This window comes from Choloepus didactylus, chromosome 2 (genome assembly GCF_015220235.1).
Source record: "Choloepus didactylus isolate mChoDid1 chromosome 2, mChoDid1.pri, whole genome shotgun sequence".
NCBI lineage: Eukaryota > Metazoa > Chordata > Mammalia > Pilosa > Megalonychidae > Choloepus > Choloepus didactylus.
The window spans coordinates 203,405,741-203,425,617 of record NC_051308.1 but is presented as its reverse complement, the minus strand read 5'-3'; the positions used below and the strand labels follow the sequence as shown (position 1 = coordinate 203,425,617).

General features: G+C 37.4%; 1 protein-coding gene across 3 annotated transcripts in view; it reads right to left on the bottom strand.

The window, feature by feature from the left end:
• The window catches only part of EIF2B3 (eukaryotic translation initiation factor 2B subunit gamma), a 222,993-nt gene that overhangs the window by 133,793 nt on the left and 69,323 nt on the right, over window positions 1-19,877 (bottom strand). For all 3 annotated transcript variants that reach the window (XM_037827384.1, XM_037827385.1, XM_037827386.1), the window contains exon 5: window positions 773-884. In XM_037827384.1, coding sequence (XP_037683312.1) covers window positions 773-884 — 112 coding nt within the window. The remainder of the gene's footprint in view (window positions 1-772; window positions 885-19,877) is intronic.

Here is a 19,877-nt window from a genome sequence, read left to right as displayed (position 1 = left end):
GGTCACTTGCTGTGTATCGGCATTATGCTGTTTTACATGCATTATCTTATTCATTCCCTACAAGAGCCCTGTTTTTATTAATCCTATTTTACAGATGAGAAAACCAAGGCTCTAATATAGAACTCGTATCCATAAGAATAAGTGGACCTAAATAAAGTCAGAGTTTAGCTTGATTTTTCATTAAAACACTCCTCCAATCTCTGTTTGGCTAACTAGTAAAAGCAAAAAGTAAGACATTTCTCTTTCCCAGTTCACTCCTCTCATATTCATTTCATCTAGTCTTCAAACATTTATTGAGCATTGCTATTTACTAGCATCAGACAGTAAAGCTCTGAGTATGATTACTTCTGGTGAAAAAATCCATGCTAGGGGCAAGCATTCGATAATGATGACTGAAGAAAATGTGACTGGGTTGATTACATTACAGCCTTGTATTAAACAGGAGGTTCTCTTATTGTAAATGATGGACTATGGTTTAAGAAAAAAAAAGAGGTTCTACAACACTGTCAGAAAGACAGTCCTATTTACCCCACAGCTGATTTGTACCACTTCTATGCAGGATTCTGTTCTATCCTGCCAAGAAACGATACAGGAAAAGCTAAGCTTCTGCAGAAGAAAAGCCTCATTCCTGTCTCATGGGAAAACATTCACATACTTTTGTCAATTTCACATAGTATAATCAAGTTTTTGGTCCCTCTTTCCCATCCACTGGGTGGTTTTATTTTGTTTTAAGACAAGGAGAATTGCCAAAAAGGAAAACCCTAGGGCTTACTTCTGCAGGATGGATCCCTTAATGACCAGCTCTTCATCCAAATCCGCTTCATTAGCCATGAAGAGCAGCCTCTTTCCTGTGCTGTCCACTCCAATGAAGTCACGCTGCTCCACTGAATCACACAAAAGAAGGAAAAATCAAACAAAGTCACTTGTGCCATCTGCATGATTAAGTCAGGGGACTGGGCACCTACTCACATTGTTCTCGGAACCAAATATAGACTGAGTTGGAAAGAGGAGCCCTGAGTGTTATGTAGCACATATTCACCAAAACATTTAAAAGATGAGTGGTCTAACTTTTTTCGCAGTGCTCTAAAGGATATTATTAGGTTAATTGTGAAAATCTGAATAAATCTGTAGATTAATGCCCCATACCAATGTAATTTCCTGTTTTGATAATTTTAATGTGATCATATAAGAAAATGTCCTTTTTAAAAAACATATATATATATATACATTGATGTATTTAGAGGCAAAGGATAATCGTATCTGCAACTTACTCTCAAATAGCTCAGGAAAATAGTAATATATATATTATATATTGTACATACATATTATATGTATTAAATACATATATTATAAAGAGAGAATATGATAAGGCAAATGCTAAAATTTAGAGGATCAGGGTGAAGGACATATAGATTCTTTATACTATTCTTGCAACCACTCTGCAAATCTGAAATTATTTCAAAAATAGAAAGTTAAAAAAGAAAGAGGAGCAGTGAACACACTGTGTAGCCAACTCAACTGGATGACCCATAAGCCACTGGAATAGCACAGAAAGAAAGCATAAGGAATTCTCTCTCTGCAAATAATAGCCTAGGTCGGTCTCCCATGAAAATTGAAATATTATTATTTAAGGTCATCCACATTCAGCCAACACTACCTACATGTACACTATGCAGTAGGTTGTATACTATGTATGGGGCATTCAAAGAAAATAAAGGGTCTATTTTACTTGGTGTGGAGAGTTTTCTGGTAGATGATGATCAGACAGGTTGCAATTATTACCGCTGTTTTCTGTGTTATATTTCTTTCTCTCAATCAGATTACAGCTCTTCAAAATGTACTCTTATGATTCTTTTTATATCTTTAATAACATCCAGTGAAGTGTTGAGTATTTAATAAAATCTGCTGCTATTAACATTTAAACATTATTTATAGCTTACAAAGCTATAGAGGGCACATAAAGGGAGCATAACATAATGATCAAGAACAGAGACTGTGAAGTCAGACTATCTGGGTATAGATTTCAGCCAGCTCAGCCAGTTTCTAGTTGTATGTCTCAGGGCAAGTTACTTAGCCTCTGTGTTGCTAACTTTCATCTGTAAAATGGGGATACTAATAGTGGCTACCTCATAGGCTTGTCATTAAAATGAGTTAATATTGTAAAGCCCTTATAATAGTGCTATGAACTAAAACATTAAATAAGATGCTTAAGTTAAAAAAAATTTAAAAATACATGTTTTCATTTAATTCTCATAAGATCTTCACAACAATAAAACAAAACTTTTAATACCTCTGTACAAAGGAGAAACTGAAAGTTTAGCATAAGGAAAAATGTTATCTTTAAAGACAAATTTGTCTGCATTCTATTGACAGACAATGGCAACTATACAACTGAACATGTTTCATTGTTGGCTGTAGCTGCTTATATACCTGGACCTAAATGTATTTTTCAGTTGTATAATATGTTTAGCTCAGATATCTTGTTCTAATTTGCTAATGCTGCCAGAATGCAAAACACCAGAGATGGATTGGCTTTTATAAAAAGGGGTTTATTTGGTTACACAGTTACAGTCTTAAGGCCATAAAGTGTCCAAGGTAACACATCAGCAATCAGTATCTTCACCGGAGGATGGCCAATGGTGTCCGGAAAACCTCTGTTGGCTGGGAAGGCCCATGGCTGGCGTCTGCTCCAAAGTTCTGGTTTCAAAATGGCTTTCTCCCAGGACATTCTTCTCTAGGCTATAGTTCCTTAAAAATGTCACTCTTAGTTGCACTTGGGATATTTGTCCTCTCTCAGCTTCTCTGGAGCAAGAGTCTTCTTTCAATGGCCATCTTCAAACTGTCTCTCATCTGCAGCTCCTGTGTTTTTTTTCAAAGTGTTCCTCTTGGCTGTAGCAAGCTTGCTCCTTCTGTCTGATCTTACATAGTGCACCAGTAATTTAATTCAGACCCACCCAATGGGTGGGCCAACACCTCCATAGAAATTATCCAATCAGAGTCATCACCCACATTTGGGTGGGGCACATCTCCATGGAAAGACTCAGAGAATTACAATCTAATTAACACCGATAGGTCTGCCCACACAAGTTTACATCAAAGATAATGGCGTTTAGGGGGACATAATACATTCAAACTGGCACATACCTGAAAGTATTTATTCCTTCAGATGGCCTTGATCATCTTATCATATAGACTGTTTGAATCCAAATAAGGAGAAACCATTATAAAGAGTTATATGCTGTTTTTCCAATAACCAAGATCAGTGAACTCCACAGAAGGAAGAGTAAATACTGCCAATTTGAAACTAAAGTTTGCAGAGTATTTCAAATGTTAACACAGCAGTTTGGGCATCTATCAATTCACCAATTATATGAAAACTTCAGAATATAACCAAGTCTACAAAGATCTGATTATGAATCAATCATTTAAAAAAGAACCACAGAGATGTTATTTTTGGATATAATTTGAAGTCCTTAGGCTCATAAAACCTTTGAATCACACAATGTCCTGAAAGTAATAATTTCTACCAATCCCATTTTTCAGCTGTGTTGCACTTCAGACCCATTCCCCTCCTTCTCAGGAAGGGTCCCTCCTTATATTTGCTTTTTGCAACTACCATAGTAATTGGAACCTCAGAATATGATACAAAGTTACAGAAACTTGGAAAAAGTTTGTGCCTGTTCTGCTTTAGCAAAGTCAATTCCACTTTGGGAGTGAAGCACATATCTTTAGATTGTGCATCCAAAGAAGAAAGACTATACAAATAAGGTTAAGCAATCAGTTAAAACTGTGAACTTCCCATTTTTTTCCTTTGTCATATTCGATTGTTCATAATTCTTTTCCTAGTTGTTTTTTTACTTCGCCAACTGAGTCTGTCTTTTCTATATTCATTATTTAACTTTTATTTTGAAATAATTTCAAACTTGCAGGAAAGTTGCATTCTTTATGTTCATTTACACATCCATCCATTCAGTCATTCACTCAACTAATAAATATATTTGTGCACATACCCTGTGACAAGCACTGTGCTTGAGGTTGGGAGTATTCCCCAACTCATTCTATGAGATCAGCATGATCCTGATGCTAAAATCAGGCAAAGATTTGAGAAAGGAAAACTTCAGTAATATCCACTCATTATATAAATACAAAGATCCTAAACAAAATGTTAGTAAATCAAAACCAATATTGTTTGTAGTAGCTTTAAAACAGTCACATATTCTTTGCAGCTCCTCCCAGCAAGAGGTGGAATCTATTCCCCTATCCTTTGAATTTGGGCTGACCTGTGACTACCTTTGACTAACAGAAGTGACAGTGTGCAAGTTCTGAGTTTAAGCCCCAAGAGGCCTTTTGGTTTCTGGTCTCACTCTCTTAGAACCTGCTATTGCCACCATGTGAACAAGCCTGGGCTAGCCTCCTGGATGCTGAGATACTACACAGAAAGAGAAACCGAGGTATCACAGCTGAGGTCCTAGAAATATTAGTGAGCCCAGTAATGGCAGGCAGACTCTAAGATGGCTTCCAATGATAAGCCACCTCCTGTGTTCATATCCCCTTGAATGTGGGGTGGCCTAGAAACTTGTGTTCAACAAACAGAATATGCCAAAGGTAATGAGACGTCACTTCTGTGATTAGATTGCTTAATATTATGATTTCTGTTTGCTAGATGATTCTCTCCCTTGCTGGCTTTGTTGAAGTAAGTTGCTATGTCCAAGTGACAAAAGAAATGAGGTAGTGTCTGGCCACCAATCAACTAGGCACTGAGGCTCTCAATCCAACAGCCCTTAGGGTAATGAAATTCTGCCAACAACCACGTAAGCCTGAAAACAAATTCTTTCCTAGCTGAGCATCAGATGATACCCCAGCCCTGGTTAACTTCCTAACTGCAGCCTTGTAAGAGACTCTGAAGCAGAGAAACTAGTTGAGCCATGCCTGAATTCCTGACCCACAGTGTTGTCTTAAGTGTTGAACTTGTGGTACTTTGTTATGAAGCAGTAGACAACTAAAACACTAGCTGACATCACTTGAACACTGATAAGCCATCTTAGCTAAATCCAGTCCTAATTATCAACCCACAGAATCATAACCAAATAAATGATTTTTGTTTTAAGCCACTGAATTTAGGAAAGGTTTGTTATTCAGTGAAAACTAACTGATACAATGTGTAACAAGAATAATATACTATGACCAAGTTGGGTGTATCCCAAGTATGTGAAGATGGTTTAATCAGAAAGTCTAGAATTGTAATATATCCACTATCAGAGTGAAAGAGAAAAACTGTATGAGCACTTGAATAGGTGAAGAAAAAGCATTTGATAAAATTAATATACTAATGGAAAAACCTTAATAAATTAGGACTTTATAAAAGGGGACCTCCTTAACCTAACGACAAGTACCTATAAAAACCTGAAGTACGTATCACTTTAAATGGAGAAAACATTCCTTTTGAAATCAGGAATGAGAAAAAAGTGCTAACTAACATCACTTCTATACATATATTGTAGGTCCTGGCCAGTATAATAAGACAGAAAAGAAATAAGACACATGAAGATTTTCAGGTGGAAATAAAATAGTCTTCATTTGCAAAAGATTTGACTGTTTACAAAGAAAACCTCATAGAATTTACAGATAAGTTATTAGAAATAACAAGAGAGTTTGGCAAGGTGAATGGATATAAGATTTATATATAAAAGTCAACTGCAAATAAATTAGAAAACATAATCAAAAAGAAGCCTTCATTTTCTATAGTAAGAGAGAATATCAAGTACCTAGAAATAAATGAAACTAGTGTGTGAGACATCGCTCAGAAAAAATTATAAAGCTTTATCAAGAGAAATTAAAGACTTAAATAAGTTGAAAGATGTACCATGTTAATGGACAGAAAGACTTAATAATGTAAAGAAAAATTCTTTCCAATCTATACATTCAATGCAATTCCAATAAAAATCTTAAGTCATTCATGAAACTTGATAAATTGATTCTAAAAATGTATATGGAAGAGTCCAGGGCCAAAAATAGCCAGGACATGTCTGGAAAAAAAAAGGACAATGAGAAGAGATTTGTCTTACCTGATATCGGGACTTACAATAAATCTATACTAATTATGATTATTTTAATACTGGCACAGGGATAAATAAATCAACCAATGTAAAAAATAGCACCCAGAAACAGACACAAACATGCTTTAAGCTTGGGAATATGGCAAAGTTGGCATGTCAGATCAGTGGAGAAAGGTAAGACTATTCAGTAATTGTTGTTAGGAAAAAGGGTCATCCATATGAAAACAAAAAAGATTAAACTGGATGCCAACCTCACACCATATACAAAACACAACTCTAGATGGATCAAAGACTTACACATATCAAATAAAAAACTTTTAAATATTTTAGAAAAAACACATACATTAATATTGTTCAGAACTTACACTAGGGAAGGAGCTCTCAAAATGCAAAAAGTCCTTTAAATTTTTGATACATTTGATTATACTATAATTCAGAACTTCCATTTATTAAAAGACTAATTAAGTTACAAGACACATTTTAAACTAGGAAAATATATTTGCAATACATACAACTGACAAAGGTTTAATAGTAAGAACACCAATCAATAAGACAAGTTCAAATAGTTTCACTGAAACTAGGAAAAAGATATGAACAGCCCTTTCACAGAAGGGAAAATAAATATGGCCAGTGAACAAATAAGAGTTTGTTCAACCTCATTAGATCAAAGAAATGTAGTTAAAGATCACAAAGAGATAACATTTAAACCGACACAAAGCTTCTGGCAATACCAAGTGGTAGAAGGTATATGGAGCAGTGGGTTCTTTTCAATTGCTGGTAGGAGGGGAAACTAATATAAATACTGTGGAAAAAAGTAAAACAGTTTAGCATTACCCTCGAAATTGAACATTCGTATACCATACAACTCAGCAATTCCAGTAAGAAACTCTTGCACATGACCATTAAGTGACATTTACACAAATGTTCATAACACTGATAATAAAGCAAAAACTTGGAATCAACCCAAATACTCAATGACTGGAAAGTGAATGAATAAACTCCAGTGCATTTACACAATGGAATTTTACATAGCATTCAAGATAAAGAAACTATATCTGCATATTACAATAAGCATGAGTCCTGACAATATATTATTGAATAAAAGATGAGACCCAGAAGATTACATAGATCATACTACTCTCTTTATAAAATTAGAAGCAACTAAAATAAAATATATACATATATTGTAGAAATACAGAAAGCTAAGGTATAGCTAATATGAAAAGGAGAGGGAAAAAAAGGATAAACAGAATTCATAAAGGTGGGGAGAGGTTGGGAGGTGGGAGATCACATTGGTAGAAGTAACTTATTTTTAAATTTGAGTTGGGCAGTGGGTTAAAAAAAAAAGATCAATTCAAGAAAATTATCCAGAACTGCAGGACTCAAGTTTCCATTGGAAGGCCCACGGGTACCAAACACAGAAGACGACATCATACCCATACCAAGGCACTGTCGATGTGAATTTTCAGAAATTTGGGAAAAAAAGAGAAGATCCTGTAAGCTTCTAGAAATAAAGAAATAAAGAAATAAACTAGCTTTATACAAAGAATCAAGGATCAAAATGGTATTGGACTTCTTAATAGCAAAGCTAGAAGACAGTGAGGCAAAACCTTCAAAATTCTGAAGCAACATGATTTCCAAGAGAAGTTTATATCAGCCAAAGTATCAAGCAAGCATGAGGACAGAACATACACATCTTCAGACATGTAAAAGCTCAAAAAATTTACCTCCATATATCCTATCCTCAGGAGGCTACCAAAGCATATCTTATTCAAAACTGTGTGTATAAAAATAAAGTAAGAAAAAAGCAAATATGAGGTTCAAGATGTGAGAGTAAAGAGTGAACCTAGGGAAGAAACTAAGATGGCAGCTAGGTGAGACAGGGCAAAAAAACACCTCCGTGAAAAACACTAGATAAAAACCAGAAAGTGACCCAGAATACCGGTTACAGCAATGTGCCAGCTGGACGAGGTCTGCTAGTATCACAGGGGCCATATACTTAGTGAAACCGGGAGTCTGCATTCTGAAACGAGTGAGTAAGCTGGCTGGAAAACCTGCAGCCGCGCGGCATTGTGGGGAAACCAGGGCTTGGCGTTTGGAGACCGACTGGCTCTTAAAAAAAAAAAAAAAGGGAAAAACCCAGGAGTGGCTGCAGTTTTGGGAGTGGGAACCACGCAGTAAAACACAGCAAGAGGGGGCTGGGCCGGCCTCTCGGTGTCTGACCTGGAGGATAGTCCGCTGCAGATACCCTCAGGGCCGTGAGAACGGAGGGGAGAGCCGGAAGCTGAAAGAAACCCTGCGGCTCGCAGCTGGCTCCCCAGAGGGCTGGATAAACTCCTGCCCAGGGCCGTGTCCACAGCCCAGAGCCCCGCCAGTTGTCCCGGAGCTGAGAAGGAGAAACTTTGTGAGGAGGGTGGGGTTGAGACACCCCGTTTAGCCATCTTTGCATAAGGCTGAGAGCACCGCTCCACGGCCCGGCGGCCTGGGGCTTCCCTTGAGGGATGACGTGCACTTGTGATGTAGCACGGCATTCCCTCGGCAGAGCTCCTGGAGGATCGCGGCTGGGAGGGCGGACCCTCTTGGAGAACCCAGGGACACTACGCCAAGTCTGGTGGTTTGTGGGACAGCGAGAGAGAGGATCTGGGGCTGAAATGAAACGAAGGCTTAGACTCTTGTGGCGGCCTTGAATCTCCGGGAACCTGGGGGATTTGAATATTAAAGCTGTCCTTCCTCCCTGGCCACCCGTACACACGCCCCACATTCAGAGCAGACCGCTCCAGCAACACACCCAAACTGAGTGCTCCAACTGAACCCCACAAGAAGCATCTCCCCACACATCGCGGGAACAAGGTTGAGAACTGACTTGAGGGGTATAGGTGACTCACAGACACCATCTGCTGGTTAGTTAGAAAAAGTATACGTCACCAAACTGTGTTTCTGAAAAATTAGATTGGTTTTTTCTTTTTACAACTTGAAAGAACCCTATCAAGCAAAGCAAATGCCAAGAAGCCAAAAACTACAGAAAATATTAATGCATGTGATAAAACCAGACAATATGGAGAATCCAACTCCAAACACACAAATCAAGATATCAAAAGAGACTCAGTGCTTGGCAGAATTAATCAAAGAACTACAATCGAGGAATGAAAACATGGCAAAGGATTTAAAGGACATCAAGAAGACCATGGAACAGGATATAAGCAACATAAAGAAGACCCTAGAAGAGCATAAAGAAGACACTGCAAGAGTAAATAAGAAAATAGAAGATCTTATAGAAATAAAAGAAACTGTTGGCCAAATTAAAAAGACTCTGGATATTCACAATACAAGATTAGAGAAAGATGAACAACGTCTCAGTGTCCTAGAGGTCCACAGAACAGAAAATGAAAGAACGAAAGAAAGAATGGAGAAAAAAATCGAAAAAATCGAAATGGATCTCAGGAATACGATAGATAAAATAAAACGTCCAAACTTAAGACTCATTGGTGTCCCAGAGGAGAAGAGAAGGGTAAAGGTCTAGAAAGAGTATTCAAAGAAATTGTTGGGGAAAACGTCCCAAACCTTCTACACAATATAAATACACAAAGCATAAATGCCCAGCAAACTCCAAATAGAATAAATCCAAATAAACCCACTCCAAGACATATTCTGATCAGACTCTCAAATACTGAAGAGAAGGAGCAAGTTCTGAAAGCAGCAAGAGAAAAGCAATTCACCACATACAAAGGAAACAACATAAGACTAAGTAGTGACTACTCAGTGGCTACCATGGAGGTGAGAAGGCAGTGGCATGACATATTTAAAATTCTGAGAGAGAAAAATTTTCAACCAAGAATACTTTATCCAGCAAAACTCTCCTTCAAATTTGAGGGAGAGCTTAAATTTTTCACAGACAAACAAATGCTGAGAGACTTTGCCAATAAAAGACCTGCCCTACTTCAGATTCTAAAGGGAGCCCTACCAAAGAGAAACAAAGAAAGGAGAAAGAGATATAGAGAATTTTAACAGACATACATAGTACCTTACATCCCAAATCACCAGGACACTCACTTTTTTTCTAGTGATCATGGATCTTTCTCCAGAAGGGTCCATAAGCTGGGACATAAAACAAGCCTCAATAAATTAAAAAAAAAAAATTTGAAAATACTCAAAGCACATTCTCCAACCACAATGGAATACAAATAGAAGTCAATAATTTTTGAACTGTAACTCCACTATTTACTTCCTACATGATATAAAATACCCAAACTCTAATGACAAATCAGTGGTTTTGAACTCAATGTAAAATATGTAATTTTAGACAACTATATAAAGGTGGGGGAATGGAGGAGTATAGGAACATAGTTTATGGGTCCTATTGAAGTGAAGGTGGTATCAAAGAAAAACAAGATTGATATGGATTTAAGAGGTTAATTTTAAGCCCCACAGTAAACACAAAGAAATTATCAGAGAATATAACCAAAGAGATGAAAAGTAGAATATGGGTTAAGAGAAATGGGGGAAGGGGCAATGGGGAATTAAGAAATGAGTGCAGGGTTGCTGTTTGAGGTGAAGGGAAATTTCTAGTAATGGATGGTGGGAAAGATAATTACAACATTCTAAATGTGATTAATCCCACTAATGGAATGCTAGGGAGGGGGAGGAATGGGAAGATTTAGGCTGTATATATGTTTCCACAATAGAAAAAAAAAAAGACAGTCTAACTAGATGACAATTGAATGCCAAAGGTGAACCTGGATGGATTGGAGGATGGAGGACAGGAGGCTCAAAGGGTCACAGTTGAGACATAAGGAAAAGGAAATATAGAATGTAAGCTTTGTATCATTGTTGAAGCTCTTGTACTTCTTAGCTGTGCTTAATGGGAATGCATAAAAGAATGTTCTTATTCATGGGAAGTGTATATGTGAATTATAGTGTTTGTTCAAAGGTGTGTGCAGCTAGCTCTTATATGTTCAGAAGACAGGGCAATAGATGATGGATGATAGATAGGGAAGGAGGGAGGGAGGGAGGGAAAGAAATAGCAATGTAACAGCACGTTAAAGTTGGTGGATTGGGCTATCGGGGGGGTCAGGGTATGATGGAATTCTGCATATGGGGTTAGTATTATTTTTGCAACTGTTCCTATAACTTTGAATTTATTTAAAAAAAAAAAAAAAAAAAAAAAAAAAAAAAAAAAAAAAAAAAAAAGAGTGAACCTAGGAACAACCAGCAAGAACATACAGAAACAATTTTCTCAAAGCTCCAGGAAAGAGTTAAAGCACTGCAGTAAACAGGGTGAGTGCTGAATCAAGAAAAAGGCTACATCAAAATGACAGGATCCTGTGGTGCCCCTCCCAAACTATCGGCTCAGCGTGGAGCCAGCTCATGCAGAATTCTGGTTCTGGTGAGGGGGGGCAGCGGAGAAACCCCTGTGCACATACTGGGAGATTGTATGTCTGATTCAATCTGTCTGGAGATGCCGTGAGGGATCAGCAGTACCAGAACTTGTCCAGTGTGTTGAAGGTGGTTCACAGTTCTCTCCTACAGAAAGATGTGGGAGAGCAGTCAAGTGGCTGCCCCAGGCAAGAGACCATTGGCTGTAGGACATATACTGGAATGCCAGGACAATGATTAAACTGTTTCCCAGGGGAGAGGGGACATTCTGAACAAGGTAAAGGAATTCCTAGGGTCAAATGCAAATGCCAAAAACAAGATGCTTGCACAGAAAGGACCAGGGAGACTCCTATGCTTTGGACTGGAGTTATTCTCTAAACTCAACTATATGGATAAGTTTGGAAAGAGAGCACTTGTACAAATCAATATGCAAAAGACTGGGAAAGGTATTTTCTTTTTTTTTTTTTAATTAGAGAAATGTAGATTTGCAGAAAAGTCATGTAAATAAAGAGTTCCCATATATTCCCCTACCCCCAATTATAAACTCCTTGCATGAGTGTGGTACATTTGTTTAAGATGGATGAAAGAATATTACTATAATTGTAATATTAACAAGAGCCCATGGTTTACATTAGGGTTCTTTATTTATGAAGTAGAGCCCTATTTTAAATTTTTATTCTATAATATATGTACAACCTAAAATTTCCCCTTTTAACCACATTTAAATGTATAATTCAGTGCTGTTAATTACATCACAAAGTTGCACTAACATCACAACATCCACTAACAAAACTTTGATTACCCCAAATGGACACCCTATACAATGTCATCATTAACTCCCCATTTCCTGAGCCACCCCAGTCCCTGGGAACCTATATTCTAGTTTTGGATGCTATAAATTTGCTTATAATAATTATTTCCTATCTGTGAGATCATACAATAATTGTCCTTTTCTGTCTGGCTGATTTCACTCAACCTAATGTCCTCAGGGTTCATCCATGTTGTCACATGCATCAGGACTTCATTCCTTTTAACAGCTGGATAATATTCCATCATATTTATCTACCACATTTTGTTTATCCATTCATCAAATGTTGAATACTTGCTTCCATCTTTTGGCAATTGTGAATAATGCTGCTATGAACATCAGTGTGCAAAAATCTGTTCAGTCCCTGCTTTCAACTCTTTTGGGTATATACCTAGAAGTGGGATTGCTGGCTCATATGGTAATTTTATACTTAAACTTTCTGAGGAACCACTAAACGGTATTTCACGTCTGCACCATTTTACATTCCTACTAGCAATGAATGAGTGTTTCCAATTCTATGCATCCTCTCCAACACCTGTAATTTCCTGACCTTTTTTTAATGGCAGCCATTCTAGTGAGTGTGAAATGGACTCTCCTTGTGGTTTTGATTTGCTTTTCTCTAATAGCCAGTGATGTTGAGCATCTTTTCATGTGCTTTCTGGCCATTAGTATATCTTCTTTGGAGAAATGTCTATTCAAGTCTTTTGCCCATTTTAAAAATGAGTTGTCTTTTTATGGTTGAGTTGTGGGCTTCCTTTATATATTCTGGATATTAAACCCTAATCAGATATGTGGTTTCCAAATGTTTTCTCCTGTTGAGTAGGCTGTCTTTTGACTTTCTTGACAAAGTCCTTTGATGCACAAAAGGCTTTAATTTTGAGGAGGTCCCATTTATCTATTTTTTTCTTTTGTTGCTTGTGCTTTGGGTGTAAAGTCTAAGAAACCATCGCCTAACACAAGATCCTGAAGATGCTTCCCTACATTTTCTTCTAGGAGTTTTATGGTCCTGGTGCTCATTACCAGTGTATGGAAATGCTACTGATTTTTGAGTGTTGATCTTGTACCCTGCCACTTTGCTGAACTTATTAGCTTTAGTAGCTAGTAGCAAATAGTAACCCCAAAAAAGCTGGGTTAACTACACTGATACTGAACAAAATACTTTAAGTCAAAAAACTGTTGTAAGAGACAAAGAAGGACACTAACATCAATAAAAGGGCCAATCCACCAAGAAGAAATAACAGTCTTAAATATTTATGCACCTAACCATGGTGCCGCAAAATACATGAGGCACATACTGTCAAAACCGAAGGGAGAAATCGACATCAGGTGGAGGACTAGAAAATGCACAAGTTTATGCAGGTTAAACAACGCACTCTTAAACAATCAGTGGGTCAAAGAAGAAATTGCACAAGAAATCAGTAAATATTTTGAGACGAATGAAAATGAGAACACAACATGTCAAAACTTATGGGATGCAGCAAAGCCAGTGCTAAGAGGGAAATTTATAGCTCTAAATGCCTACATTAAAGAAGATGAAAGAGCCAAAATCAAAGACCTAACTGCACACTTGGAAGAACTAGTAAAAGAACAGCAAACTAATACGAAAGCAAGCAGAAGGAAAGAAATAACAAAGATTAGAGCAGAAATAAATGAAATTGAGAATTAAAAAAAAACAGATTTAACAAAACCAAAAGTTGGTTCTTTGACTAGATCAATAAAATTGATAAATCCTTAGTTAGACTGACGAGGAAAAAGGAGAAAATGCAAATACATAAAATCGGAAATGAGATGGGGGACCTTACTACTGATCCCAGAGGAAAAAAAAAGAATCAGAAGAGAATGCTATGAATACCCATATGCCAACAAATTAGGGAACACTACCTAACTCATTCTATGAGGCCAACATCACCCTAATGCCAAAGCCAAATAAAGATACTACAAGAAAAGAAAATTACTTACCAATTTCTCCAGTGAATATAGATGCAAAAAGCCTCAACTATAGAAAATCAATCCAATAGCACATTAAAAGAATTATACACCATGATAAAAGGCATACATGAAAAACCCACAGCTAACATTATACTCAATGGTGAAAGACTGAAAGCTTCCCTCTAAGATGCCCACTGTCACTACTGTTACTCAACATTGTGCTAGAAGTTATAAGCTAGAGCAGTTAGGGAAGAAAAAGAAATAACAGGCATCCAAATTGGAAACAAAGAAGTAAAACTTTTACTTTTTGCAGATGACCTGATCCTATATATAGAAAGTCAAGAAAAATCTACAACAAAGCTACTAGAGCTTCATTAAACGAGTTCAGCCAAATGTTGGGGCAAAAGACCAACATACGAAAATCGGTAGCATTTCTATACACTAATAATAAGCAATCTGAGGAGGAAATAAAGAAAAAATTCTATCTACAATAGCAATTAAAAGAACCAAATATCTAGGAATCATTTTAACCAAGGATGTCACAGACCTGTGCACAGAAAACTACAAAACACTGCTAGAAGAAGTCAAAGAAGTCCTAAATAAATGGAAGGCCATTCTTTGTTCATGGGTTGGAAGACTAAATATTGTTAAGGTAACAATTCTACCCAAATTGATTTATAGATTCAGCCCAATCCCAATCAAAATTCCAATAGCCTATTTACAGAAATGGAAAAGTTAATTGTCAAATTTATTTGGAAGGTTAAGACCCGTCTGCCAGTTTGTATATATTACATTCCCAAGAAAAAGTCATATTCTTTAATGCAATCTTGTGGGGGTAGATTGATTAATCTTTTTGATTAGGGTGTGATCTTTTGATTAAATGTTTCCATGGAGATTTGACCCCGCCCATTCAGGGTAGATCTTGATTAGTTTACTGGAGTCCTTTAAAAGAGCAGACCCAGACACTTGCTGATACTTTGGGATGCTAGCCCAGAGTTTGCTCCAGAGAAGCTAAGAGAGGACAAAATGTCCCAAGAGCAGCTGAGAGAGACTTTTGGAGAGAAGATTGGGAGCTGACAGAGATGCTCAGAGATGCTTGGAGTTGTGGAGGATGTTTGGAGATGCTAAGTTAAGGATGCACAGAAGCTGAAAGAGAAGCTGAAACACAACTCAGGACAAGCAGACATCAGCCATGCGCCTTCCCAGCTAACAGAGGTTTTCCAGACACCATCGGCCATTCTTCAGTGTTGATGTCTTAGTTTGGACACTTTTAGGGCTGTAAAACTCTATAAATTTGTAGCCAAATAAACCCCTTTATAAAAGCCAATCCATTTCTGGTATTTTGCATAATGGCAGCAATAGCAAACCGGAACACCCTGAATAGCCAAAGACATCTTGAAAAAGAAGAACAAAGGTGGAAGACTCAAGCTTCCTGACTTTAAAGCATATTACAAAGCTATGGTGGTCAAAATAGCATGGAGCTGGCATAAAGATAGATATATCCATCAATGGAATTGAATTCAGAGTTCAAATATAGACCCTGACATCTATAGTCAATTGATATTTGACAACACTGCCAAGTTCACTCAATTGGGAAAGAACAGTTTCTTCAACAAATGGTGCTGGAAGACCAGGATATCCATATGCAATAGACTGAAAGAGTATCTGTATCTCACGCTCTCATGCTATACACAAAAATTAATACAAAATGGATCAAAGACCTAAATATAAGCACCAGGACCATAAAAATCCTAGAAGAAATGTAGGGAAGCATCTTCAGTATCTTTTGTTAGGCGATGGTTTCTTAGACTTTACACCCAAAGCACACGCAACAAAAGAAAAAATAGATAAATGGGACCATCTTAAAATTAAAGTCTTTTGTACACCAAAGGACTCTGTCAAGAAAGTCAAAAGACAACCTACTAAACGGGAGAAAAGATATGGAAACCACGTATCTGATTAGGGTTTAATATCCAGAATATATAAAGAAAGCCTACAACTCAACCATAAAAAGACAACTCATTTTTAAAATGGGCAAAAGACTTGAATAGACATTTCTCCAAAGAAGATATACTAATGGCCAGAAAGCACATGAAAAGACGCTCAACATCACTGGCTATTAAGGAAATGCAAATCGAAACCACAAGAGAATTCCATTTCACACTTCCTAGAATGGCTACCATTAAAAAAAGTCAGAAAATTACAGGTGTTGGAGAGGATGCAGAAAATTGGGAACACTCATTCATTGCTGGCAGGAATGTAAAATGGTGCAGACATTGTGAAATATGGTTTGGCAGTTCCTCAGAAAGTTAAGTATAAAATTACCATATGAGCCAGCAATCCCACTTCTAGGTATATACCCAAAAGAGTTGAAAGCAGGGACTGATTTTTGCACACTGATGTTCATAGCAGCATTATTCACAATTGCCAAAAGATGGAAGCAAGTATTCAACATTTGATGAATGGATAAACAAAATGTGGTAGATAAATATGATGGAATATTATCAAGCTGTTAAAAGGAATGAAGTCCTGATGCATGTGACAACATGGATGAACCCTGAGGACATTAGGTTGAGTGAAATCAGCCAGACAGAAAGGACAAATATTGCATGATGATCTCACTAATATGAACTGATTGATTATAATAAGCAAACTCATGAGTTAGAACTTAGCATAGAGGTTACCAGAGGTGAAACTGGGGGTAGAGAATAGGGAGCTGATACTTAATTTATACAGAATTTCTATTTAGGTTGATTGGATGGTGGGATGTTAAGCTCATGCATCAGCTTAGCCAGGTAATGGTGCCCAGTTGTCTGGTCAAGCAAGCACTGGCCTTTTACCGCAAGGACATTTTGTGGACTTAAATCATCACTAAGTCTTAGTTTGGACACTTTTATGGCTGTAAAACTCTAAATTTGTAGCCAAATAAACCCAATCAATCAGGAGAGCATCTTCAGTAATGGCAGATGTTTAATCCAATCAGTTGAAGGCTTTAAAAGAAGTGATGACTTCAGCAGTCAGAAGAGTGAATTTTCATCTCTACTTCAGCCAGCCAGCTTTTCCTGGGGAATTCTCTGAAAATCTTCATTGGACTTGCCAGCTTGTGGCCTGCTCTACAGAATTTGGACTTGTGCATCACCACAGTTGTGGGAGACACTTTTATAAAATCTCATATTTACAGATATCTCCTGTGGTTCTGTTTCCCTAGAGAACTCTGACTAATACAGATGGTATTGATAGAAGCATATTATATTGAGTGTAATTAAGAGCCATGAATTACATATGTGAACGTGGTTGAAAGGGGAAGTTTGGGGTACTGTATGTTACTTGAACGAAAGTTAGAAGATGTGGTGGCCCAAGGCCCAGGCTCCCTCCTAAACGGAATGATACCCCAAGCATGTAGCAAGACTGTTTTTACCAAAGGTCAAGAAAATAAGCAATCTCCCCAGAGGGTAAAAAATGTAATCACAGGTGTAAAACGGCACTGATGATATCTTAGTCTTAAACATTAATCTTAGTAAAACATTAGGTCTTAAGCCCCTTTGATGATTATACTAGCAGCCCAATGACCTCATATTGTATGGAATGTCTGTTCTAAAATCTTAACATATTGCCCTCCTGCATTCTCATCCTTCACTGGGAACTTTCCCTCCAGATCAGCCATTATCCCACCAGACCAGTCACCACCAGAGAGTCTCTCCTGATTGTAAGCCCCAAGAAATCTATGTCTGCTTCTGTACCTGGTGTGTTTTTCAGCCTTGCAGCAGCACCAGCCTATTATTTATACAAACTCAATCTGGGCCCAACAGAAGATAAAATATAGGACTGTAAAACACAGTAAACCCTGTGGTGGACTATGAACTGGGGTTAATAATACAAACATAAAAATGCTCTTTCAAGAATTTTAACAAATGCTTACAAAACTAATACCAGGTATTAATAACAAGGTGGTATATGTGAAAAAATACACCTAATGTAATCTATGGACTATAATTAATAGTACTATTTTAATACTCTTTCATCAACTGTAACAAAGGTATCACACTAATGCAAAGTGTCGACAATAGGGGGCTATATGGGAATGCTATATATTTTTTTACAAGACTCTTCCGTAAACCTACTTATCTAATTTAAAAATAATAAAGGAAAAAAAAAAAAAGAAAAAGAAAAGCAGTCCCAGGAGAATGCAGTTTTTTATACAAGCCTGAATAGAGCTGTGGAGCCTGCTTCTTTTCCTGGGCTTCTGCTTGTTTGTGGCTTTAGGAATTCCCCCTTTTACAATTTACAGGTGTTTGAATGCCCCTCTACTCCATCTGAAATAGTTTTTCACCCCTTCCTGGGTGCTCTATTGTAGACTTAATGCAGGTAGTCCTTTGTCCCAGGCCAATTCTACTTAATTGTTTCTTATACTGCTTTAGGTGTCTTCAAGCTGCTTCTTGACTTCAGAACAAACTCTGGGAAGCCCAAGGCAAACTTCCACTTCCAGTCTTTCATGATTCCATGTGATAGCTTGTACTGACATACAGACATCCCAGAATACCCAAAAGGGTTACTCTGGTCCTTCTGAAACTGAGCAAGGATCCACAATGGCAGTGCAGGCTGGCTCCACATCAAACCTAAGAGGGGTGGAAGAATGCACAGCAAGGGCACCATGAGCTGCATCTACTATTTTTCATGTTGATTTTTCCTGACTCAGCATTTCCCAGTTACTGCAACCCTTTAACTGTTTCCATAGTTTTGAAGTAGATAGCTCTGCCAGTTTTTGCTAGTTATTCAAAGATTCTGTAGGGGGATGGCACCCTGGAGCATTTCATGCTGCCATCTTGATTGACCAGAAGTCCCTCAGTGTTTTCTTTTTTTCTTTTGTTCATTCCTTGCATTCAGTTAAGCTCTGTAATAACAGTGGCTAGATACATGTTTAAGGAACAGAGAACTCAAGAGTTTAAATTCCAAAGATAACACATTAAAATAACAAGATTTCCAGGTTTCAACAAAAGATTAGAAAACATCCAAAGAAAGAAGTGATGCCCAAGGCAAAGGAGAAGATTAAAGTCTTAGACACCATCAATGAGGAGCAACAGACCTGGAACATTCCAAAGACTTCAAAAATGGTCCTAAACATGGGATGAGCTAATGGAAAACATAAAGAAGAACTAAAATAAATCAAGAAAACAAAAGACGAACACAAAGAAATTATCAATAGAGTTGGAAATTATGAAAGGGAATCAAATAGAGCTGAAGACCATAAAGAAACAGAAATTAAAAATTCCCTCGAGAGATTTAATAACAGATTGGAGCTGGCAGAAGAATGAATCAGTGAACTTAAAGATAAGACAACTGAAATCATTTGGTCTGAGAGCAGAAAGAAGAAACAATGAAGAAAAGTGAACAGATCCTGAGGAATCTGTGAGACATTATCAAGCATACCAAAGTTTGCATTGTGGGACTCCCAGAAACAGAAGGAAGAGAGAAAGGAGCAAAGAAAATATTCAAAGAAATAATGGCTGCAGAACCTTCCCAAGTTTAATGAACACATATTCAAGATGCTCAATGAACTCTAAAGAAGATAAACCCATATAGACCCACAATGCACCATGCTATAAGCAAATTGCCAAATGCCAAAGATAAAAAGAGAATGCTGAAGGTTGCAAGAGAAGCAACATGTCATATACAAGGGAATGCAAGCTTTATATCAATGTTAAGTTTCTTGA